The 26,219-nt window shown below is 37.6% G+C and overlaps 2 protein-coding genes across 3 annotated transcripts in view; both read right to left on the bottom strand.

Annotated features, from left to right (window-relative positions):
* Nucleotides 1-1,711, bottom strand: part of celf3a (cugbp, Elav-like family member 3a) — a 37,760-nt gene extending 36,049 nt beyond the window's left edge. The window contains exon 1 of the mRNA XM_056268413.1: nt 1,622-1,711. The gene's annotated coding sequence lies outside the window, so the exon portion shown is untranslated. The remainder of the gene's footprint in view (nt 1-1,621) is intronic.
* rprd2a (regulation of nuclear pre-mRNA domain containing 2a) lies at nt 1,057-24,738 on the bottom strand. Of its 2 annotated transcripts, none has more exons than XM_056268411.1 (10): nt 24,516-24,738; nt 11,754-11,883; nt 10,338-10,471; nt 9,710-9,774; nt 9,463-9,589; nt 9,168-9,343; nt 7,397-7,751; nt 7,005-7,265; nt 6,523-6,726; nt 1,057-3,653 (listed from the first exon to the last, which is right to left on the bottom strand). In XM_056268411.1, the coding sequence occupies exons 1-10, from the start codon at nt 24,706-24,708 to the stop codon at nt 1,975-1,977; spliced, it is 3,324 nt and encodes a 1,107-aa protein (XP_056124386.1). In that variant the 5' UTR covers nt 24,709-24,738; the 3' UTR covers nt 1,057-1,974. The 2 variants fall into 2 exon arrangements, with proteins under 2 accessions (XP_056124386.1, XP_056124387.1); XM_056268412.1 differs by having other exon boundaries at nt 6,538-6,726.
* Nucleotides 24,739-26,219: the final 1,481 nt, after the last annotated feature.

Genomic DNA, 26,219 nt, shown 5'->3' with positions numbered 1-26,219 from the left:
GACGTGATTTATTTAGGCACAGAGAAAAGCCAGTTTCAAAATGTACTGGAATGTTTTACTTTTGTGATCCAGACCTTAAAAATTTCTGAAACAACGTCGGAATCAACGGAATTAGACAAAATGGCTTTAATCGTTGCCAAAATCCTCCCTAAAGAACGAGGCAAATATCTTTAATACTTAACGTGTTTTTGCTGTTGTATAAATCAAGGGGGGAAAACCTCAGGAAGTTGTTACCCTGTTTTGATTCAAGGAGCTGACTCCATAAACATTCGTGTACATGCAATCAGCCACAGCTGATCCTCGAGAATAAGTGATATTAAATGAAGTGGAACTATGATGCTTATGACGAGCCTCATATTAGAGGAAGGAGTTCTTGTGTAAATTCTTTGTCTTATATGCTATATTTATTTCAGAGAAAGACACACAATTTAAGTATGACCAGAGTTATATCTTGATAAAATCCTTATTTGATTTGAAAAAAGCTTTTATCTTTAACTGTGTCTGCATATAATTTGACAAATTCAACAGTTAAAAGTATGCAAATGTAAGCCTAACATGAGGTAAAAATGCAAGAAATTAACAGGTAAATGCTCTGCAAACCAGACTAGAATATGTGAGAGGAGCGTTTTGGATCACTAAGTTGGAAGCAGGAAACCCGAAGTGGAACTGAAACGGATCGATTATAGAACGCTTTGAGTGAGGTGAATAATTTAGCTTGAATTAACTGTATGCATTTTCGTATTTCATTGCTTATTAGAAATGGTTTGCTAAAATGCTATGATAAAAATGGCATTCATTAACTTATTTAAACACCAAGTAATTGACTTTAAATGGGATTAAATGCCTTTGATTTTGGTTCTAGAATTAAATATGGTGTGTGACAAATCTCAGTCATTTCTAATCAACATGAGTTGCAGTCATTTAGCTACAATATTTTTCTGCATATGTGTTGCTCATTTTATTGATGAATGTTCGCGAAAATGTGAAGAGCAAAGAAATCAGTCACTGAAGCAACTGAGATGAAAAGACTCAAAGAAATCATGGTTGAGACTGCACTTCCCCACAGTGTTTTGTTTTGTTTTGAAACACATCTTTATTTAAATCAGTACAGTAAAAGCCTCTGGGAACTGAGGGAGGCCATGATGATTCTGCCCGACAACTTCTTTTCTTCTGTGTCTTCTGCCACTGTTGGCAAAAACGGCTTGACTCTGTACACCTCAAGACCTTGCCTCAAAATGGTAAAGATTACTTTTTCTCTACACTGCTGTTTCTCCATGACAGACGATAATGAAGCTTAACTACCTGTTAGGGCTACATTTAATTACAAGTACAAAATAAGATGTGGTGAATCAAAACTACCAGCTTTGCATAACAATATAGCTTGATCATCAGTAGAACTTAACTTCAGAAGTAAAAAAATATTACATATCAATCTTAATTAAATGTTGTTCCAAAAAAAACGTTGAGGTCTTTCCCAAGGATATTCGCAAGATACATGCGCAAACATTTTTACTAAGGGAAAGGACATTTTGAATTAACTTTTACATTTGAATTTTTTTATAGAACTAGACAGAAAAACTATAGGAATTAAAGAATTGATGAAATGAAATAGAATAACCACCTCTTGTTTTGTCTGCCTTCAGATTCCATCTCATTCCACGCCAGATATTCTTTCCATTTCTCTGCTCCAGTGCTCCTTGACATCTTGCCGCACAACTGCTCATGGTTTACATGTCTTGATCATGGAACAGAACAGATCTTGCTCAAGAGTTTAGTGATCTGGTTGCATCCCCCTGGTAACTTGAATAAATTTGCACTTCTCTGTTGTGATCTCGTGAAGGAGTTCAACACCATCCCCTTCGCGTCATTGTCCACAGCAATCTTTGACTTGCTGATAACCCAACAGCACTTGGATTTTACTTGCTCACTGTGACATGCACTAAACACTTGAGCATAAGAATCACAATAGACACTTCAGTAATGTGGAGGCAAGTAAGGTCTTTTTGGGGGATAAAATGGGCCCCTGACTCTGGGAGGTCCACCAAAGGGTGGGCCGGGTCGCTTGCCTCTTGGAAAGGGCAGCTCATGGTGGACCGGTGGTGGCCGACGAAGGGGCCTTGGAGGTGGATAGTGCCCAGGGTGAGGTGGACGAACAAGGTGTGGCGGTAGAGGCCTGTGCTCCAGATGAGGAGGAACCCTGTGCTCTGGATAGTGAGGTGGTATTTCTTCAGGATAATACTCTGGTGCTGAAATCGGGTGCATGTCGTAATGAGGGGAAGATGGGCTATGTGGTGGATGGTCGTAATATGGGTCAAAGTACGGATCTTCAGGCAAAGCTCGAGAAGGACTTGGGGCTTCATGGTAACCCCTTACTGGAGGAGGAGAACCAATGCGGTGATGGGGTATACTTGGAGGATTCTGCAGAGGTACTCTTGGTGGATGTTGATGGTTGTAGTCCAATGGACCATTCGGTGGGATATTAGGAGCATGGTGTGGTGCATGAGCAGAGTGAGAAGCCCCATCCCCATGTGGATAGAAAGGCTCCTTGTTTGGAACCTCATGAGACAAGCGTTCATAATCGAAGTTTCCTGGGGCACGTGAGCTATCAACACCACCTCGCTCTGCTTCACCGAAAGGTTCCTGCAAATCCCTGGTAGCACAAGGACCACTTGCCCTCAAAGAAGATGCAGGAGGCATGAAGTCTTGAGGTGGAGGAGGAAGATTTGGGATAGGTGGGAGAGGTGTGGTAAAGAAATTAGGTGCAGCGAGATCCTGTCTTGGTTCTTTGGCAAGGTATGTTTCTGCATTGTATGTGTCAGAGCTGGCCAACACTTGCTTCTCTTGATTATCTCGATATGCGTAGCTGCCTTCCACCAGTTTAGGATTTGGTCCCACATCATGGATTACAGGGTTTTGTCTCAGCTTTTGACGCATCACACCGGATCTCTCGGTGGCCTCTACACTGTCTCTCAAAGGTTGTTGGTTGCTGGACATAGAAGAAGAACGCATAGCTTCAATGAGTTGATGTCGCTTTGCTTCTGCCTCGGCAAGAGAGGGCACAGAGGTTCGAAAGTCTTTTTTTGGTTCAAACTTCTGGTGAATTTCCATATGAGCTTGTGGATCAGTGTGAGCATTTTGTACCTGCCAAGGTGTTGATTTAGCATCTAAAGCTGTGGACGTAGACACTGTTTGCCCCTGCTGATATGGGAATGGCTCTGTTTGGGGATCATCCATAATTTCGTCTTGCGTTGGTGTGGCACCAGCTTCATCCCTTACAGGGGTTCCTCCAAGGTTGTCTGCACTTGCTGAAGGGCTATCAACAGTTACCTTAGGCCATGGCAGAATAGATGGAAATCCTAAATTAATGCCTTTCAGTCCTGCGTTCCCTTGGAGTAAGTTATCAATCTTGCAGTCTAGGGTAGAGTTGAGAGAAGAGCCAGGATCTACTTTTTCATTCGAAATATTGGCCTGCAAAGGAGTAGGCTCCACACATCCTTGAGAGGTAGGATCCCTGGCCAATGGGACACTAGATGGAGTAGGTAACACTTTAGGAGTTGTATGAGTCTCTGCTGTTAGAGGAGGAGGAGATTGCTTGTCAGAAATTGAAGTTGTGGTGGTCTTTGCAGCCGGGTTATTTAGCAAAGATGACAGATCTGGGAGGAAAAATTAAAAAGAAAAATAGGGATAGGGACGCAAGGGTCAGCAGATTAATTTAAAAACACAAACCATTTTCTAAAGAACCTGTACAGTGTCTTTTCTAATATCATTTGCTGTTTCTACCACAACTAGGCAAAAGGTCTATAACGTTTTAAATCAACATGATACAACATTCTCAACACATTTAACTTCTGTAATGTGACATTTCTATGTAAACAGTATATTCAACAAGAAAAAGTAGGGTGGGAATGAATCCATTAGGAATTGTGGGCAAAAGTATCAGAATAAAGAAATGACTGAATGGGAGTTCGCATTCGACTGTGGAGGGCTACTTTGCTCCTGAAACACAACCTGTCTGGCACCAACTTTTGGCACATAGAGGCTAAAGGTCAAGCTCACCCTTGAAAGCATCGCAATGTATCCCAATGTCATTGCCTATACATGATATCCCAATGCTTTATTTTTCCCCAGACCCATTGTTATATGCCATAACCTTAACAATAAACTCAGCAAAAAAGAAACATCCTTTTTACAGAATTCTGTATCTTGGGTTTAAAAAAAAAAATCAAGCTATGTCAATGAACCATAAATAATTATTGCAAATAAAGGCCTTAAGACACTAACAGTTTACAGGCAGTAGACAATTAAGGTCACAGTTCCAATAACTTATCACATTAAAGAAACCTTTCAACTGACTCTGAAAACACCATGAGAAAGTTACCCAAAGTCCCTTCTCAATCGCTTGGCATAAATCTGTATTTGTTGATTGCAGAGCCTGTAGAACGCGCAGCAGCACTGTGTTATTTATTTTAAAACATGCAGAGGGGGCGCACATTTAAATAATCATAGCTAGAGGCCAGGGATGCGCCGATCCGATACTTGGTATTGGTTCCAATACTGCCATTCCTGGCCGGATCGGGTATCGGTCAGACGATGCCGATCCAAATTCGATATGCGTATACTATTCTGTGTTATTGTTAAGCCCCACAAAAGGCACAAAAACATTATAAAGCACCATAAAGTTTTCGTGCACTATATTATTATAAGTGTTCTGAAGCCATTCTATAGTATAATGTGAGATCGAAATTAATATTTAAGTCATTAAATTCAAGATCACGTAAACTTTTCGTTTGGTTACGACAGTCAAGATGATGAAACTCTCCAAGATGATTCAATGTTACTATTATTATACTTGATAATATGGTCTATGGTTTCACATAAAATGACTTTATCTTTCTGGACTTTATTGATGTACCTTAATCACTTTCTACCGGGTGTCTGTTAGATCACAACACAGGAGTAGAGAGCACTATTGGCGCTTTTCCACTGCTGGTATGGCTCGGTTCGGCTCGGTACGGTTCGACTCGGCACGGAACGGTTCGGCTCGCTTCGCTTTTCCACTGCGTGGTACGACTCGACTCGGTACGGCACGGTTCGGTTCGCTTTAGCTCGGTTGCTTTTCCACCGCAGTTAGTACCTCTTCAAAGTGGGTGGGACTGATCGTTATTTTGTCCCTACACTGTTGTAGGTCCGGTGATAGCCGTGTGCGGCTAAGAGCTGAGCTACTTCTTGGAACACTTTTTCATTCCGTTTTGCCCCATCCAGCTCTCGCTGGATCCGCTCCTCGGCAACCAACGAGAGGAACGTCTGCACCTCGTCCACTGACCACGATTCAGCCATTTCTTTTTAAAGTTTAAAAAACAGATGCTACCGCGTTGGCTGTTGTCTACTGGTTATTTAAATCTAGCGGGTTTAGTGTCCAATGACGCTGGTAGTGACGATTCTGTCTGACCAATCAGTGATCAGCAGTGTTTTTACGTCACATTTTAGTACCGGTACGGTACGCTTGGAACCTCAACAGACCAGGTACCATTTAAAGCGAGCCGAAGCGAGCCGTACCGAACCATGCAGTGGAAAAGCACCACAAGTGAGCCGTACCGAACCGAACCGTACCGTACTATGCAGTGGAAAAGCGCCATATAATTGTTCTTCACGCGCACAGTAACTGAAATTTAAAACTGTTAAAAGAAAAGGCTCAACTATTGCATAGATAGATACTGTATAATACACTACGCATCAATATCTTTCCTTTGTGCTTTGAACTTTTCAATGCGGACTCGAAGAGCTCGAGCTGTGCCGCACTGTATTGGAGTCTTTCATATCATAATACTTTTGCGCAATGAAAGATTATTAATAGCCTTTCTTGTTCTGTCCTATCTATCATATGTTGCTGCCTCATTAAACAGCTGTGCTATACATTTAAAAAAATTCTTAATTTTATAGATGCAAAAAATCTTTTTGATTTATTGTCAGAGTTATAGAAATTCTACTTGATTAAAAAAAAAAAATTGTGCTGGTATCAGATCGGTATCGATATCGGTCGATACTCAGAATTTTTGGTATCGGATCTGAAAAAATAGTATCGGTGCATCCCTAATCATAACCCTTTGAAGTTTAACAATCAATCACAATAAACCATATCATGATTCCTGTCATGAAGTTTCTTTTTTTTTTGCTGAGTTTAGTAATGTTAACCTGCATTAAATAACCGCATTAACTATGAGCAACATTATCGAAAAGACATATTACCTAAAACAACAGCTTAAAATGTCATTTAGCTTTTTGGCTTTTGATTAACATGATTACTGGCCTAGGTGACTTAGTTTCAAAGGTGGAGCAAGTTATTACATTTTTATAAGATTACAAAGTAAAACATGTTTTCTTCTGAATAGCATATGCTGATGAAGTCACACTACGTGAGTCTGCAAACGTGTATTAGAAGAAAACTAAAGTTAATTTTGATTTCAGGTTGACTACTTTTATGTCCATGAATTTATTATCCCAACTCTTTGGATATCATCTTACTTTTCCAGCTCTCACCCTGAAAACCCCCCTGGGTTTGTGTTTTGGATAAAGCGCTGAGCAGAGTGTTGGTGTTGATGTCCACCCTAGAAAGGATGCTGGCCAGCGGATTGGCTGGAGGGGCAGTAGCAGGGGGAGTCTTCTGAGTTGAGCTTGGAGTGGAAGGTACACTTGGGGAAGACCGAGATACAGGACTTACTCCTACAGCTGCAAAGGAAAAAGCAATGATTGAATGCATGATGTTACATAAAAATGTACATTTATCATGTAAATTATTCTACTTTCGGGCTTTTTTGACACTTTTTAACTAACAGGTAGCAGAGTGGATACAGAGCGAGACACAACACAGGCCACATTCAAACCTGCATCTCTCAAATGCGCACCATGGCTTACCCCTGGGCCATGGATCTGACCAGAATGCACTTTTGATAGGCTTTTTCAACCTGTGAATAACATGCTGTACAAATCAAACTACAACATCTCACCTGAGTTCTTCATAACGTTTGTGATTGTGCTGAGGATGGAGCTGATCTTGCCCAGATCAACGCCTGCAAGGTTGACTGGCAGTGACTGTGTGGTTGGTGTGGTTGTGGTTGTTGTGGTTGTTGTTACTGTTGAGGGAACTGCCACTGCTGTGGTCATGATCTGCTTTGTTTGTGTGCCTTCATTTGTTTGTAAAGATTCTGTGACATTTGGAGAGACAGAGGACTGTTTGGACACAACAGCAGGGGCCACACGTTCCTCTACTGTAAGGAGGAAACAAAATTAAGATGTAATTTAATAAAACCCTGCACCATAATAGCTTAACCATCAGCTTTTATTGAATGTGAGAAACATGCTGAATGCCAAATGTAACATAGTAAAGGTGCTATAGTACCTATGATGGCAGGAGTTTCTGTTTCCTCTACATCCGAAAGCTCCATGTCCTCTATGTCACGATTGTCTTTTTCTCCCACAGAGACACTTGGTGGTGGGGAACCCCCATCAGATGAGAGGGGGCTGGGAGCATCAGCCAAAGCAATAAGGTCCTCCTCCATCGCCTGCCCATCCAGCTCTGGGTCTGGGGTACCAATCCTTTCCAGAGCGTCGAAGGGTGACACGGAGCCCGTTGGTGAAGGGGCATCTTCAATGGGAGAGGGGACGGGGGAGTCATCTGGATCAGGTACCATGGCCTTCATTGCATCGAGTTTGCGCTTAAGGTGCGACACCCGGTTCGCAAATGTCTCGTAGGCCTGGAAATGTATGATTTGAAGAGATGTTCCACTATTTGTTTCACAATATTTGCACATCAACAATATGAACAATACAAACATACATTACTGTTCAAAGGTTTGGGGTCAGTAAGCTTATTTTCAAAGAAATTAAGGATTTCATTCAGCAAGGATACATTACATTGATCAAGTAAGACATTAAGACAAAAAAATAAAAAAACAATGAAAATGTCAGAGCAAGTATATCTATCTCCCCACAAATAATTCTCATCGACCAGGCCTAATTATATTATCATATACTGTCTACCACTATCAAAAACATGTTAAACCTGGCAAAACTAATAACCACAAATGAAATTATCCCCGAAATGTGGAATTTTCAACAATTATTTGTAAAAGGGTTAAAACTATACACATATTTTTATGAAATGGTCCATTGTGGCCGTCTCAGACAGGCTAAATAAAACAACATTGCTACATAATGGTCAGGATGTCTTTGTTTTTGTACAAATTCAATTGCGGCACAATGCAGCTGAAACCACTAAAAGCATTAAATGAGCATTTGGTCATTACTTCTGAAAGGGCTATTTGCTGCTTTCAAATATAAAGATAGTTTTTTATATGTGCACTGAAATAATGAGTCTGCTGGAAGACCTGAGGCTGCTGTGAGTGAGGAGATGAAGAGCTCTTGTTGAAGCAAACGGAAATAATTCGATTTCATAAAGTGCTTTTTGGAAATATATATAAAACAACGTTTTACTTATTTCCTACGCAGCCATTTCATTTTAAAATGACCTGATGGCTCTTTACATTTATTCCAGTCTACCAGTGTGGAGAATTCATACATTTAGTAATATCAGGCAACAAACACAGAAAATTGCGGTGTAGATTATTTTGTACAGGAGTGTAGCTAATGTATGTTGTTTACTAAGAATATCATTTCAAATTGCACCCAAAAATATAATTAAATTCCCCCTGTGGTGAAAATCAAGCTTTTAATGTTGTTTATATGTCTATGTGGTGTTTTTAATTAAGACAAACCATGAGCAAATTCATAAGTCAACATATTTGCTGAGTATTTTCTCCTTAAAACTGCAGTGAACCAAAGACAGTCTCAAAAATGTGGTTTGAAATCGCTGGTGTTTCTGACGTCACAAACTACCTTGCAACCAATCACGTCAACGCGTGATCGCAAACGAGTGGATCTCTGAGCTGGTGTGAGTGAGTGGAGGCGGGGCTCATTTGCATATTCATAGAACCACGTATACTAAATGAGGCACAGGTGTGGGGTTGCATTCAAGCTATTTTAAGGCATAAAGAAATTTGTAATCAAAGAAAAAAAAACATTTCAATATGTAATTTTGGTGATCAAATATGAGTTTTAAGGGAGAAAATGATTCACTACAGGGGGACTTTAAACTAATCTGCAATACTCACTTTAGCCACAATCTTGACCTCTTTATATTGCATCTCGTAGAAAATGTCTGCACTCTCCAGAGCTTCCATCAAAGGAGGGCCTTTTTTCACCTCTCCATCCAGAAAGGAAACAAACTCCTGTAGCTTTGTGCTCCCGTCTTCAAAGTCTTTAGAAAACCTTTTACCTCCTGCCTTGTCTAAAGTGTGAGATTCAGAAAAAAACAAAAGCATGAACATGTGAAAAATTATATCTATATAATTCATGCAGATCCATTTATTACAAATTCAGAATATTAAAAAGATACCGTTTACCGACCTTTCAGTTTCTTCAGGGCCTCTGTGCTGCACACATCCACTCTCATTGCAGCTAACTGTTTCTCTTTGAGCTCAATCTCATCCATTGAATTCCTGTACGTGGACAGATGCTCGATAAACGCTGAGGGCTGACAGGTCAAAATAAAAACAAGTAGGTTAGAAGTTAAATAATTGAAAACTTTTTTCCCAACCAAAAAAAATGGGGCCAACAGAGTCATTCAAGTCTGGTGTGAATATTGAATATTTACCACAAACTCAGCGACAATCTTGGATTTCAGGGCTGATCTGGTGTTGACTGGAGCTGGAGCTGAAACTAAAATCATAACTTCATTATAAAAATGTGTAAGTTTTTACCTTTTAGTACATTAAACCACACTGTATAACATATTAAAATGCTAAAGACTGTCAATGTAACATACTGACAGGCACATAAAATACTCTCAAGAGCAACATTAACACATCCTTAAAGAGGTCATATGATGCCATTTTATTTTATTTTATTTTAAGGGTGAGAAAGAATTGGTTAAAAAACATTATTTTTCACATACATTTTTCACATTATTGTATCTCCTCTATTCCCAGTCTCTCTAAAACGCGCTGATTTCTACAAAGCCAGTCCTTCTGAAAAGCTCAGAGTGCTCTGATTGGCCAGCTGACCCTGTGCGTTGTGATTGGTCAAACACCTCAACTGTGTGTCAGAAATGTAACGCTCCTTACCATATTCAAGGCTTCTAAAGCATTTGTAAACTTTGTTGAATCTGTGTAACAGTGCAGATCGTATACATGCACAAACAGATACATTAAAGGAATGTATTCACACTAAAGGAAAAAGAAAAACATTAAAAAGCATCATATGACACCTAGTGCAATTCAGACCTTTCACTGGTTCTTCTTTCCGAACCAAATTGTTCCTCAGCTGACTGATGAACTCCTCGGAATAGACATTTCTCTCTTCCCAAATGGACAGTATCCTCACCACTGACTTGTTCACCTTAGAATCCTTTGTGGCACTGAAGGGAAATCACATACATTTATAAAGATTCATAAGGTTAATTTCACACAATCCAACATGATAGATTTTGGAAAATATTTTCCATGCAATGAGTCACATTTAATAAAGCAACCACATCTACAATGCACATTTACAGTACTTAGTAAAAAGCACCCGTTACTTGTGAATTGGATGCAGAATCAGACAAAACCGTTGTCAGTCACTGAAGTCATTGTAGAAACACTTTATATATTTCACATTTACGGTCAACCATGATTTATTCTATGAATATGATTCCTAAAAATATATGTAAATAATGTATCATTCAGATGTATTGACTGATATTTGATTGTATGTCATTATTCTAGACTGAATTGTCAAATGCATTATTTTTTTTTACATAGAACATTTGACTTAGTATTTATTTTAAATAAATGACACCTAATTTAAAAAAGTGGGGGGGAAAAATTATGAAAGGTGAAAAAAAAGAAAAGAAAAAAAAACCAGCTTCAAAACATTGTTTTGTGGAGATGGTTGGTTTGGCCAACTCTTTATTGGGTAACTGTGTGGAATTTCGAAAATTAATCGGGGAAAAATACTTCCTGACCTAGGAAAGTCGAGAAAGTGTGTGGCCATGCAGTAGAAATCTGGGGTGTGTTTCCCATACAACGATGTAGCTCGCTGATCAACGACCACAGCACGATGCATCATTTGAGAAACTAACCAACTAGCCACGACTGTTTGCTGAAACCGTAGTACCATGGTCGCACCTCCATTGTTTGAACCACATTTGTTCAACAATATAGGACGTCACGTGCAGGTAGAGGAGTAATAACCTCGGATTAAACTGATTAATCTATTCGAGATCTCCACGATGCTGTAACAAACATGGCACCTAATGACTACTTCACTGTTTTTGTTCCATGTCATTTTGCTTCATTGCGGGTTCCCTCATGCATCATACTCCGGAGTTCCCTTGCACTTTTCAAAAAAGTTAAACGCTGAAATATATAGATTAAAATGTTTATATTCTACAGCTTCAAACTGAATTAATGATATAGAATGCACTGCATGTTAGCTTGCTTATTAATAAGCCCAAGATCATGATCTATTTAAGTCCACATGTCTTTTAACAAGAAATGCTTCTAAACAGCTCGAGAGCTGTAGTTCCAACCACGTAAATGTGCAATGCTGTTTGCACATTCACTGGATTTGTTGGACCAAATTTTTGAACTATGTTTGCAACGACGAAACTTGTGACCATAGTTGGCTAACGATGATTTTGAGAAACGCAGTCTCACCTGATGAGCTTCATAGCTTCTGGTAGCATATCAGTGAAAGTGGTGCGGTAGACTATGGCATTTTTCCTTTTACAGTTCTGAATGACATCATTCGCCAGATAGAAGAGATTGAGCCTGTGTGCTGCATCCGCTGGGAAAAGAACAAGGAAAAGTTTAACTTCATCATCATCATCAAAAAAAAAAAAAAAAACTTAGTTTAATGGTCCACTTATAATGGCAAGACCTTTGTCTAATATTAGTGAAGATGGGCAAACCATAATGAAGTGTAAAAATTCACGAAATTCATCCCAAAATAAGTGTCACAAATTTCAGCAATCTCTTTAAAAATCCATTACAAGCACCTATTATCAAAATATATCTACTTTCATCAGACCAACAAGATATGGGTGTTTCTTCAACTACTTTTATGGCCCATGGGGAGTATTGTATTAACTAATATTGTATATATATATATATATATTGCATTTTGGAACCTTTTTTTCCTGCCGGTGCGACTAAATTTTGTTAAGAGGTCGCACTGGTGCGACCAACCACTTTGGCCAACTGATAAGAGCAGCCATTTCTGTTACATATGAGAAACATCAAACGAAACCAAACCCCACTAGTCACTTGAGCTGCACTAATAGACAGCACAGCGGGAGCTCAGAACAGATCACGCGACACCGTTACACGGTGCTGAAAGATCCAGTGAGAAAGTGTTTGTATTTGCAGCTAGATGAATAACATCGCTGCAAGATCTAGTGGGAAGCATTAGGCTCACAATTCTGTTATAAACCACACATATCAGATCAAATAGCACTGACGTGGAAACCCGGAGAAACACAGGGCCATGAACGAAGTTATAGAAGGCGTTTCAGTCCACAAATGACCAACATTCACCATGGATTTAATGTAGTAAAACTAACTGCAACCATGGTATTGTGGAAGAAATTGCCACAATATTTTTTTTTTACATGATTCATCTGAGGCTTTTCAAGGGCTTCACACTTTTTCCACCACTTCAAACCTCTAAATATTATCCAATTTTAATGGTATTTTTAACGTGATGTTTTTTTCAAACTAAAAGTTTAAAGATGAAGGAAAGCTAACACTTTTGTGGCAAACAAGCACTTTTATTTTAAAAAGACATTAAATTACCACTATAACCAGTAAATGGCGGCAGAGGAGCACTTATTAGCCATTTCCACCGCCTAATATATATGGAAAAGGAGTCTAATAAAAAACAAACTTTTCTTCAAATTGTGACTGAATTGCACAGAAAGCAATAAAGACAAGAGCTTTCCTTTTAGAATCTGAAGCTGTCGGTCAGTTCAGTATGATACTATAGAAGAGCAATGGTACATTTAATAGGAGTAGAATATTTGAATGTTCCCTATAAAAATAAGTTTTTTGCACATTACTTTTGTTAATAAAAGTTAATTAAAGCTGCACATTAATTCAAGCTCAGTGCTTCACTATGAAATTTCCAACAAACAAACATGTAATATGAATGCAAAACAATAGTAATTTTATTAATAAATTAACTTTGATACATTTTCCCCCCACCGCTACCAAATCAGGGGCTGGTGCCACCATCTCTCAGTGTCCTGCACGCGGGCGACCCACTAATATTTGATGTAACGGGTGGAATAATGTTTGGGTGTCGGGTGCGGGTCGTACTGCGGGTCCAGTAGCCAAGACTATTTCAACTCAATTTAGTGCATTTGAGAGATACTTTCCAATGGTCCCGTGCTTATTTAAAGGGAGCACGCTTTATGTAGGCTATTTAATATATTCACAATTTGAATAAAAGTTTGATTGTTTTTATGTCAAACAGGTCGGGTCGGGTACAGACTAAAATGAGTGTTTCTGTCGGATATCGGGTCGGGTCTTCTGTTAATTACTGCGGGTGCGGGCCGGATTCGGGTTTATCAAACAGGACCCGTGCGTGGCACCAGTGCTAAATGTTAGTCTGGAGCCCTGTAAATAGCCCATGCATATATTTTTTTTGTCATAACATTCACAGTAAAACTGTCTTGGTGTTAGCCTACATATATTTTTAAATCCCTTTTATGTTCAGATTCTTAGATTTTAAGATTCTTTTAAGATTCTTTTCTGTGTGAAATTAGTAAAAGCTATCTTTAAAGCACCATCATTTCCACTACAGAAGGTAATAAAAAAGCAATACATATTAGAAACTCCATCTGTTAAATCTCACTGCCATGATCATCATCATTCTATCTATCTACTACCATTTCAGTCATATTCTACAGCCATTCATGCCATTCGCGAAAGACTATGAATTTTTTTGGCAATGATTGTTTTCAGGGGTTGGTTGCCAGGTCTTTCCCCATTCCTCCCCATTACATGGCTTTGGGACTCACACACGCATTCATTCACACATACGGACAATTTAGCGTCTCCAGTTCACCTATACTGCATGTTTTTGGATTGTGGGGGAGACAGGAGCACCAGGAGGAAACCTACACAGACACAAGGAGAACATGCAAACTCCACACAGAAAAGTCTCCTGAGTCCTGACTCAGCCCAGCCAGGGATCTTCTTGCTGTGAGGCGACAGTACTACCCACTGAGCCTCTGCTCCAGATCATCATTTCAGTTTAATAAATCACAACCATCTCGATGTGTGCAATGATCTTCAATTTGTGTATTCTGGTCAATGACAAATAAAAATTCGAAAAGGTATTTTTTCCCCAAATGTATGCATATTTTGGAGTCAAGAACAATGCGTTTAAACAAGTTTCAACTGTTAAAAAATTATTTTGGACTTTTTCAGGTTGGTAGAGCCAAATATTTATATTTCCAAATTTTATTGTGAAATCTTGTTTTGTGGTTGTGTATTTTATTCATATTAATTTATATTATACGGACAGCAATTCAATTCCCACACAACCTTGGTGTTTGTCAAAAAGTTTATTGAAATAGAAAACCATTATTTTAAATTGTAATATTTTACAATATTACATTTCTTTCTGAATTTTGGATCAAATAAATGCAGCCTTGATGAGCATAAGAGCCTTTTTTTCAAAAACATTATATATTTATACACACACACACACACACAATACTCGTCAAAAGTGATTTTTTCATCAGTCATTACTCCATGATCCTTCAAAAATCATTTTCATTTTATTGCTGTCTGAATCCAGAATGTGAGTGTTTTTCTCGCACCACCCATGTAAAAATCCCTGGCCGAATTACCTACTGTTTTTTAACAAACACCAAGTTCGTGTGGTCATTTAATTGCCGTCCAAATCTAAATCACTGAGTTTACAAAAAGAGATCACTTCAAAATCCACAAATTCTTTACGATAACGTATTACTGAAATGCTGGAAAGTATTTAAAAGAACGATCCTTCATCACCAATCCAGCTCAGTGACAACAAAAAGGAGAAAGAGAAAAAAGGACATAAACAACATTTGAAACGCTGTTATAGTGGGAGCAATTATACATTGGAAATATAAACCAAGCAACATTATGTTTACCTCACCCTTATGTAAATAAGAGGCTGCATTAACTTATTTCCACTTATTAACATCTAGGGCTTTTTACTAAGAATTAATAAAAGTCAAAGAAACAAGTTGTACAAATAGGTCTGCAACAAGTAATCAATAAATTGTTAATTAATATGTGCTATTTACAGAAAACCTCCATCTGTGACAAAGTAGTGGAAAGTGCATTTCTGTGGGGAAAAAAAATTCCATTTTGCATCCTAACAGCAAGAGATTAAATACCATAACAAGTTAAAAAAAACTATTTGAGAGTGCAACCATTTTAACCATCTTTGTTGTTAAAAATCACATTTGGGTTTTGAAATAACCATAGTTGAAAACTTGAAATCCTATATGCAATGGTATATTCATACAAACAGTAACTTTAATGAAAGTTTACAGAATATAACAGTTTGATGAAAGCATCTCAACAGCAACTAACTGCCCATACACATGTGACCGCAACCTAGCAACATGAAACTTTATGCTCATGACCTTATTGAAGAATTTAATATTTAATGCTTTGCACTCTTTGAACAACATTTAGTTCACATTTATTCCTCTGAGGCCAGGTTTTTACCCATAAACGTGTTTTTAAGAACTGTTAAGTAGCACAACACCACTGACGAAGGTGCTCCATGCAAAGCACAAAGACTGTATACAATTGCATTGTAATAACTATTTTCGTTATTGATTAGTTGTTGCAGCACTAAAAAAAAATCCTTTTATAAGCACATTCTCAGAAAAAAGACGCTTTTATCTGGTTCAATAATTCCACACAAAAAAAACCACACCATTAACAATGCCATCTAAAGAGATCGAAAAACTTAATTTATCTTGATGCCTCTACAATTACATTCCTGTCATCCATCACTAACAACAACGCTTTCACATCTACAGAATTTTGATTTAGCAGAGGAGGTCACTGACCCCTCCTCCCATTTCTCAAATAAGCAATCTGAATTGTTGTAGTATTCTTACTGTTAAAATGCCATTTATTATACATATATTTAACTATACTGTCCTAAACACAACCAAGTCAGTAAATAGCCTGACTCAGTAAGTGACTCAACTGTTCAACTCACAATAAGGTTTGATGGATTCATGCAATGTATTTCCCATCTAGATGTATACTAATAATGACAAAATACAAGACTTATTAATAAAAATATAAAGAGGATCATTTTACACATTAACGGCTAGTGGCACCATGTTATATTTATGCAGATCGTCTGCCAACATATTCAAGAACATTATTTTATAAATGCTAAATGTCACCCAATTCAACACAGACCATTTCCCAGTACATTGTGTACAAACTAGAGATGCACCGATTGATCGGCTGGTGACCGGAATCGGCCGGTTTTCACGTGATCGGCCATGATCGGCGACCGGCCGGTCAGTCTGACATAATCCGATTTTATGCCGGTCAAATGCACTGGGGCGCCGCATGATTAACATCGCGCAACATCAGCATCACACGTGCACACGGAACGCGCACATGTAGGAAACCTCGTGAATTACGGCCGTTTCACACCGCAAGCGGGAGCAGCGCGTTTTATTTTTTGTTTGGCGTGCATGTTAATCAATGAGTGCATTCACACCGGGAGCCGGAGAAGCGCGTGAGCGTCGAGCAGGAGCGGCGCGTGAGCAACAGTGAAGCGCGGGTTTCGGCGCCGAGTCTATTTTTCCTGCGTTTCATTTAAAGGTGCTCTAAGCGATGTCGCGCGTTTTTTGGCCAAAACATTTTTTGTCACATACAGCAAACATCTCCTCACTATCCGCTGGCTGCCTGTCCTCTGAACACACTGTAAAGAAACGCGATCTCTGTAGACAGCCCAGGCTCCACAAACAGCAACAAAAACAAACTGCAGCGACCCGCTCCCCAAAACATAACAAACTGTTCCAGCCAATGACCGACAAGAAGGGTTTGGGGGTGTGGTTTGGGGGGTTAGTGTGCGGATGAGGAGGAGGGAGGGTCTAGCTAGCCTCCGTTTTGTTTGACAATAGTTCAAACGTCAACAAGAAGTGATGTCACCCAGGATCGCTTAGAGAACCTTTAAAGGTGCCATGTGGAATGTCTGCCAAAAAATAAAATTCATATTCCGCATGATATTCCATACCAGATGGGGGCAGTATACCTCCAGAAAGTTGGCCTACTCTAGTCTGTTTTTTAGTTTCGGTTTGTTAATCTTCTAAAAACCGTCAAATCGTCCGCTTTGTCCCGCCAAAGCCTATTTTGATCGGTGAGTGATGTAGAATAGAATGACTGCTACGCTTGACAGGGCGCATAACGAGCAGAGAGAGAGAGAGAGCGCCCCGGCCGCGCGCGCGCACTCTCACGTCTTCAAACAACACGAGCGCTGTCCTCCTGCTCTCTCTCTCCCTCGTGCATATGATATTAATCAAATCAATTGACACGATAGTAAGGCCGCAGTTCATTTGGATATTTTAAGAGATTAGAGACTCAATGAACAACATCTCAACACTAAATTATAAATGCCGGTCTCATATAGACGCGATTGACATCAGGTTCAAGTACGCCCACAAGCCGTGCGAGTTATTCGTGTACTGCAGTTTGGCTGGTGGTTATGTATGTTGCCCGCATACCGCCTCCCATGGCCGAAACTGGTACTACGACACCAGTCGGGCCGGCGCTAGTAATTTAGCATGCTAATTTAGGTTTATATCTCGGCAGCACTATAACTTGTCAATTTTTTAATGACATCATTGCACTTATTTCTTCTCATTCTTTTGATGCGTGTAGCTCATTTTTTGGATAATTTTACCTCAATTTTTACATAGGGCACCTTTAAGTGAAAGCACACTTTTGATGGACAAAATAAATATGATTTCATCCCAAAAGTGCCCAAAATGCACATGTCTGGTGTGTTTTAACAAGAACTGAAGTAGGCTAGGCTATGTCAGAAAGAAAATGAAGACTCAAAAATATTTATAGAAAATTTACCCATTTAATCTTGTTTTTATTATTTCCCAATCATTTCCCTGCACATGCTCCACTTGTCCTGTTTAGCTTGGCTGGATATGTGTCAGATGAGAGAAGAACTGTTTGAGAATTATAACTTGCCATTGATGTACAAGTGATTGCAATAAGCCTGTGTGTTTGTGTGTGAGAGAAATATCTTTATACTGCAAGGCTATATTTATTTTATTTTTATTTGTTATTTATATAGTATTTTATTGCCATTACCTGTTTTCATACAGAAGTTTAGTTTGCTAAATATAATTTTTTTTTAGTTGGATATTGGATGTGAAAAGGAAATGGTTCTTCCATAACACTGCACTTTAGATGTGTGTGAATTTCCCACACCAGGAGTAATTTATATAGTTCTATTTTATAGCGATTATCTGTTAAAAAAAAAAGTTCTATGCAAAATGTTCTATTAAAGAGAAGATAGAAAATAAATATTTGTGTGTGCTGTAAAGTGGTTTGAAAAATGAAATCGGAATCGGCTAAAATCGGTATCGGCAGGTCAAACTCAAGGAAAAATCGGAATCGGGATCGGCCTAGAAATTTGTAATCGGTGCATAGTACAAACACTGACCACATCATGCAATGTTATATCATTTTACAGTGCAATCAATGTCATAAAAGCTCAAAATAACTTAAAACTCCCTATTTGCTCTGGATAAGTATTATCTGGGGACCTCATGTGATTTAGAAATTACCCACCCACATCTGAATTTCGCGTGGCGCATTCGTACGGGATAAGCGAAGCCTGCGATTTTATTTGAATTTACTGACTTATCTCTCGGATATCATGTCAATAGGCTATTGCTTGGAAATGTCGAGTGGTTATAGGTCTAGCTGTATGATATATCATAAACAGAAGAATGTTCTTTACCGCATGCTCCTATACATGTCATCAATCTCCATCTAATCATTCTTTTTTGTTTTCGCTTTCTCTTTCTGCAAATTGTATAGTTGTATGGTGTATAGCGCTGACCCAGCACCCAAAATACTATCAAAACACTCCAACGCAGCCTCTATTCTTCACGAAAGATGGATCAAAAGGCGCACAGGAAACAAAAACCTTGAAAAAATTATACACAACCCCACCAAATCACAGAGATGCCGATTTGCACGGGACTAATATCATCACAGGATCTCAGTGTTAAATATGAAATATGGGTAGGTCATTTGCGGGGGAATTTTTACTTTAGATTACAGACATGGCCGATTCGCACGGGATTAAGATCACAGGCAACCTCCATAATTATTACAAATGACTAGAGGTCACCAGGTAAATACTAATCCAGGGCGAATAGGGCTTAAAGACAGCTAAAAAGCACAAAGCTTCCTTCAACCAACAACTACCAATAATTGTGATGTACACTATACCGTTTGAGTCAGTGCGATTTTTTCTTTAAGAAATGAATTATTTTATTCAGCAAAGATGCATTAAATTAATTAAAAGTGAAAGTAAATTCATCATGAAAATATAAATTTAAAAAACAAAAATGCTGTTCTTTTGAACTTCCCATTTATCAAAGAATCCTGAAATAAATGTATCACAGCTTCCACAAAACTATTAAGCAGCACAACTGTTTTCAACATTGATGAAAATAAGAAATGTTTCTTGAGCACCAAATCAGCATGATTTCTGAAGGATCATGTGACCCTGAAGACTGGAATAATGATGCTGAAAATTCAGCTTTACATCACAACAATAAATAACTTTTAAAATCTGTAGTATTAATATAGAAAGCAGTTATTTTAAACTTTTAGAATATTTCACAGTATTACTGTTTTTACTGTATTTTTGATCAAATAAATTACAGCCTTTAGAGACTTTCAAAAACACTTAAAAAATTCTTACCAAGCTCAAACCTTTGAACAATATGTATTCTCTTGCATATCATTAAAGAAGCATAACTCATTCCAGGGCAACCCACTCATACATCATTTTTAACTTAAGCTAGAAACAAAGAAATGTATGACCAGTAAACAGTAGACTAGACTAGAAGTATTATTTTATATTGGGGTGTGTACAATAAATAGCCAAAATAAAGTATTGTCTTTCTCTTTACTGTGCAAAAGCAGTAAAATTTTTGGGACTACATCAGCCAAAGATGCACAGGTACAATTAACAGACTTATTTAAATATGGACTATGACATATTTATTGCATAACACCTCAACCTCATGCACATAATGTCTCAAGTGTTTTTTTTTTTTAAAATGAAGCTAGATTTACATGACTTTAAATTTATATTCTTGGTAATCAATCTTATCTCACAAACTATCTTAAAGGTACACTATGTAACTTTTTTTGTTCAAAATTAACAATTTGAATGAACTGTCAATACATAAATCCTTATGCCAAAACTTTTTCTTGTCTTATCCTGATTCACTAAGCCTATTTATTTCTATTTAGACCGGACAGGATGGTTTTTGCAGAAATATACATCGTCAAAATAATCAACCGATTACCAAAATAATCACTAGTGACAGCCCTAATTTTGCAATATTTAGTTTTCCTGCAGTATATAGATAAGAAAATTTCACTAGATGACTTGAATAGCTCTATATTGAAATAAAGAATTATTCTAATGATTTTCTCTTTGTATTTTGTTGTTTGATGAAGATAAATTAATATTAGTTTGCTGTCACTATAAGAGCGAATGCATGGATTCAATATGATACGATTTGTGTGATTTCTAATTAGTTTGTTTATTTGTTCTTTTATAATTACTGAGTGTTAAATTGTCTTTAATAATGCTACATTTTTATTAGTTAGTTAAGCTAGCTGTTTTTGCGATGGTATTTTTAAACCATAGGCAAAAGTTCAAAACTTGTGTAAGTGTTCTTTAGCCTGTTGATTTTTGTTCACGGTCGGTATTCATTATATTTTTTACCTTATTGGAATCGAAATTAGGAATCGATATGCAGAATCGAAATAAAATTGCAGAATCGGAATCGCTAAAATTCAAACAATACCCAACCCTAAAAAGCAGTAGGATAACCATATTCATCTGCACAGTGCACAGTCAGCACAACCAAAACAATGTTCTTCCACAAAATGCATGCAGTTTAGTTTTTTAACCACTAGAGGGTCAAAAGTTATGTGTACAATTAAAAATCTAAATATCAAGCAAGTGGCGTTATTAATTAAGTTGGCCCAGTAATGCACAACACAACGAAAATTAAAAAGCAAATACAAGTTAACAACACCACAGAATCAAGCCACAACACAACGGAAACAAGCCACCATAGAGGGTGTGTTAAAGCTAATGACTTTATATACTAGAGGAAATGGTCTAATGAAATCCAAATTTTGGATTTTTTTTTTATTGTAGCACCAATTTTTTTTAAAAATCCTTTAACTGCATTTATAACTTTTGAAATTAGAAGTCATTTATATTTATGTCAATTTAAAGTGTCATGTAAAAAGCCTGGTACAGTAAAAGCTGTTTAAAACTTGGATTTTGTTATACCATTACCTCTAGTACGAAGCACAAACTTTAAAGCATCCTTTAATTGGCCGAGAAATGTACAACAGTAATAATGTGCAAAGTTAAAATTAAAAAAAAAATTAAAAATAAAAAATCCATAAAAAATAAAATAAAAACTTATGGTAAAAACGGTTCAAAATTTGGATTTCATTAGTCCATTTACACTGGTATAAAGCCTGCACAACACACATGGTGGATGAGAAATGGCACCACGAAATGAGCTGATTGCGCAACAGACGGCTCTGTGTATTGGCACATATGGGAAATTTAATGGTTCATAAAAAAAAAAGTCTGTTTCGGTAAAAATAGCAGAAGAAAATCACCAAATGTATGGAAATCCAAAGCTGCTAAAATAATAAATAAATAAAGATACATAATTATATAAAGAAATGTAAAAAATAAATAAGTGAAGACATTTGTACTTTTATTACCTTATATTTTCATTTATTTATACATTTATTTATTTCCACTTTTACTTATTTCCACATTTATTAATTTCTTCATTTATTAATTTCTACATTTCTTTGTCTGTTTGCTAATGAGGGGGCGTGTTTTACCTCAGACATAGCAATCAAACTCAGAGTGGCAGTGCTAAAGCTTTGAGGACACAGTGACCAGACAAAACGCAAGAGGTGTGCGGACACACAGGCAATGAATGACTTCGACATGGACATCTTATAAAGATGAGATGGACATCTTATAACAATCACCCTAACTGTGTATATACTCTTCATTCCGGATATGGCCGTAAAACATTTCCGGTCGGGATTACTTTGGAATTAAATCAAACATTAAATCAAACAAAAGGTGTCCATGTAAACACAGCTAGTGAGACACACATCTCACACCATAGCCATACATTGTAGATACTTACACAGAAGCTAACTGCATTTTTAATGCATAAGGTCCTATAACAATGCTGACAGCAACAGAAACAAACTTTTCCATTAAGAGGTGATATTTCCCTGCCGTCACTTTAAGAGCTTATGCATGGATCCAATTTACTGTTACACCACATGCATTTTCTCTAAACTATTTACGTTCCAAAACTGACTGTATTTATCTGAATACTCGGCAAGACGGACATTTTGACATTATTTTGTATGTATTTGATCGTTTATATACAATAAGCCATGAAAAAGAAGTCAATTTGCTACTCGCAAGCTGTTTGAGAGGCGGCTTTACGTGAGCGCCACTTGCATAAATTAGTGGTGTGATCGCTTTTGGTGTGAGTGTGAAACCTGCAGGAATGAGTAAAATTATGCACAATCCCCATAATCCTGCGAAATTCAGGCCAACACCGACACTATTCAACCGGAGCGAATGAGACGAGTGAGTGAGAGTAGGCGGTAGTGTGTCGCTGTCGGAGAGAAGAGAGAGAGTAAAAACGCATAGCTGGTATCGGTGTATCAATACTGCAGAAAAGGAGTATTGGAACCATTTCAGAATTGATATCAAAATATCAATATTTTTGAAAACACTAGTCCGCACAGCTCTTGCATTTCGTTTGGTCGCACTACAAGGAGTCACTGTGGTCTCAAATGTTGCCCTTGCCACTTTGAGCTTGATTGCTATATCTGAGGTAGGCCTAACACATACCCCTCATTACCATACGGACAAATAAATGTAGAAATAAATCAAATGTAGACAAATACAAACATAAATTAATTAATTAATAAATTATTTATTTATTATTTTGGCAGCTTTGGAATTCAATACACATGCAGATGTTCAAGTTTGTCACATCATACCCAAAACAACTTGAGTGTAATGGTGCTTTAAGTTAATATAAGGGTACGAATACTTAGCCTATGCAATGTACTTATTTCAGTTTTTCCTTTTTAACAAATTTGCAAAGTTATCACAAATCTGTTTTTAGCTTTGACATTATGGTGTGTAGAGTGTAGATTGATGTGAGGAAAAAAGTAATTTAGCATAAGGCAGCAACATAAAATGTGGGGAAAAAATGAAAGGGTACGAATACCTTCGCAGGGCACTGTTTATATATATAATGGGGACGGTTGGGGAAAGACCTGGCTACCCCGGAAATATCATTGCCAAGAAAATTCATAGTCAGTCTTGCCCAAAAATGCTGCTGACCCTAAACATCCCTTTATTTCCCAAAAATGCAACTGACAACAAATCACTTTTTAACCCAAAAATGCTGCTGTTCCAAAACACCTCTTTAAAGCTAAAAAAAACACACAAAAAAACACTGCTCATTCAAAACATGCCTATAACACTCAAAATGTAGCTGTGCCAAAGCGCCACATTCTGCCAAAAAAAATGCTCCTAACACCCCTTTATTGCCCTAAAATGTTGCAGATTCAAAACAACCCTGTGACACCCAAAATGTAGCTGACCCCAAATGCCCCATTCTGCCCCAGAATGCTGCTGACCCCAAACACCCCTTTATTGCCCAAAAAGTTGCTGGCTCGAATCGTGCTATGACACCCAAAATGCAGCTGACCCAGAACCAGTATTCTGAAAGATGATGGTGCTTAAAAGACCTGCTGCCTCGGAAAGCGGTCTTTGAATCCACCTCACCAGCTTTTGAAATACGACCTGTCCCGACCTGATGGGGGACAGATTAGCAGTTTGCTAATAAGCCACAACAGTTGTCAAGTGGGCTGAAGAAGAGAAACTAGCCAGGCACAATAACTTCTGTGCTACTTATTCGCACAAATACCACGCACGTTCACTTTGGAACCCCAGGATAAGCAAATATGGGTCCGTAAACAGGTGTTGTTTTACAGCTAGGCTCAGATTAGCCGGCTAACGTGCTAAATACTCACATTTGCGCAGCCACTTTATCCAGTGTCGCACGATCACGCTGTGATATTTCTTGTTCTCGATGCACCAGACGGATAGTCCCTGAATGGATTCCATGGTGTTGGATACAGTCTGAAAACGACGGTCCAAAGTGGACTCAAAGCGCGGCGATGAGCCACTTTTGTGGCCGCTAGCGCCTGCAGTTCCAGCCGCCATTTTCCAGGTCTTCTGGTCGCGGACTCGCGGTGCTGCCGCTTACAGGTTCATGTGTAGATACTGCATGGACTCCATTATCACCAATATATTACAACAATATTTGACATGCACACACAGTTGATACACGGTTTTTTCCCCCCTTTCTTTCTTTCTTTCTATCTTTCTTTCTTTCTTATAAAACCTTTTCCTCCTTGCTCACAGTCTTTGGTCTGAAATCACAATAACAAGGAGAATGTATTTATACATCACAGGGTGTACACTAAGAAACTTCAGCCTCGTGAAATCACTTTGAAACATAAATATGAATCTTTTATATTACTCAGTTATAAAACAACCAGACATCCAGCAGGGGTCAGTCATGTTCAGATAGAACACTCGAGAAATATGTGGACCTGCTAGTGTATTCGTTATCCTACTAGTCATGTTAATCATATTAATAGCTATCAAGAGCACTTTCATTAAGTTAATACAGACTATCTATATATTTATCCTGGTCAAATATATATACAGATTTATGCTAAATATATTTTGGACTATACAAATATTTAAAATATATATAAAACTGGCAAAGACCTACTAAATATATCAAAAGTGGCAGTAAAGACCTTTACATTGTTACAAAAAACTATTTGAAATAAATACTTGAACTTTCAATTAATCAAAATCAAATAATCCTGAAAAGAATTATCAGTTTCCTCAAAGATATTAAGCAGCACAACTGTTTTCAACATTGATTAAAAAAAAACTTGAGCACCAAATCAGCATATTAATACGATTTTTGAAGGACCATGTGACACTGAAGACTGGAGTAATAATGCTGAAAATTCAGCTTTGCCATCACAAGAATAAATTACAGTTTGAAATATATTAAATTTTCACAATATTACTTTTTTAACTGTAAATAAAATGTTTAATAAAAAATGCAGCTTAAAGAGATTCCTTTCGACCCCAAACTTTTGAATGCTATATGTATATTTAAAATATATTTCCATTTATATTTTTTGCTCTATATAGGCTATGCCATAACTAATGTCTAAAAAGAAAGACAATAAAAAGAAAGAGACGACAAATAACAATATAAGAAACTTTGAAACATTTAATGATATCAAAAAGTGGAACGTTGAAAAACATTTCAGCAACCTTGATGAAAAACTTTGATATAATAACAGTAACAAAAAGAAAATGGGTTCAAAACAATCAATAGAAAATAAGACCAGTGCTATAATGCCTGACTTTTTTAATTTTGAGGAAGATTTATTTATTTAAAAAATATATTTTCCTCAAAATTCTACCTTCACAATTACATGAAGCTGTTAAGTTCATTTAAATGTTAATCAATCTTCATATGCACTTTTCCCTTATAGTACAATCTCCATTATGATGGCAACAATATACTCATATATTTTCACGATACTCGTACAGCTGTGACTACATGCGTCTCAGTCAACAAAAGTTCTTCTCATTCCTCATGAAGCTGAATACTGTATCTCTAATTTCAGATTATTTTCTAC

Source organism: Rhinichthys klamathensis, unplaced genomic scaffold, assembly GCF_029890125.1.
Source record: "Rhinichthys klamathensis goyatoka isolate OS25496 unplaced genomic scaffold, OSU_Roscu_1.1 h1tg000271l_1, whole genome shotgun sequence".
Taxonomy (NCBI): domain Eukaryota; kingdom Metazoa; phylum Chordata; class Actinopteri; order Cypriniformes; family Leuciscidae; genus Rhinichthys; species Rhinichthys klamathensis.
The sequence above is the reverse complement of the archived record's forward strand: the minus strand, read 5'-3'. Positions and strand labels throughout refer to the sequence as shown.

Coding starts and splice junctions, on each gene's coding strand:
- rprd2a (XM_056268411.1), bottom strand. CDS start 24,708: ATGGCGGCTGGAACTGCAGGCGCTAGCGGCCACAAAAGTGGCTCATCG. Junction 10,472..11,753: donor GAAGCTATGAAGCTCATCAG/GTGAGACTGCGT, acceptor ATTTCCCTTCAG/TGCCACAAAGGATTCTAAGG. Junction 9,344..9,462: donor GGCCCTGAAGAAACTGAAAG/GTCGGTAAACGG, acceptor CTCACACTTTAG/ACAAGGCAGGAGGTAAAAGG.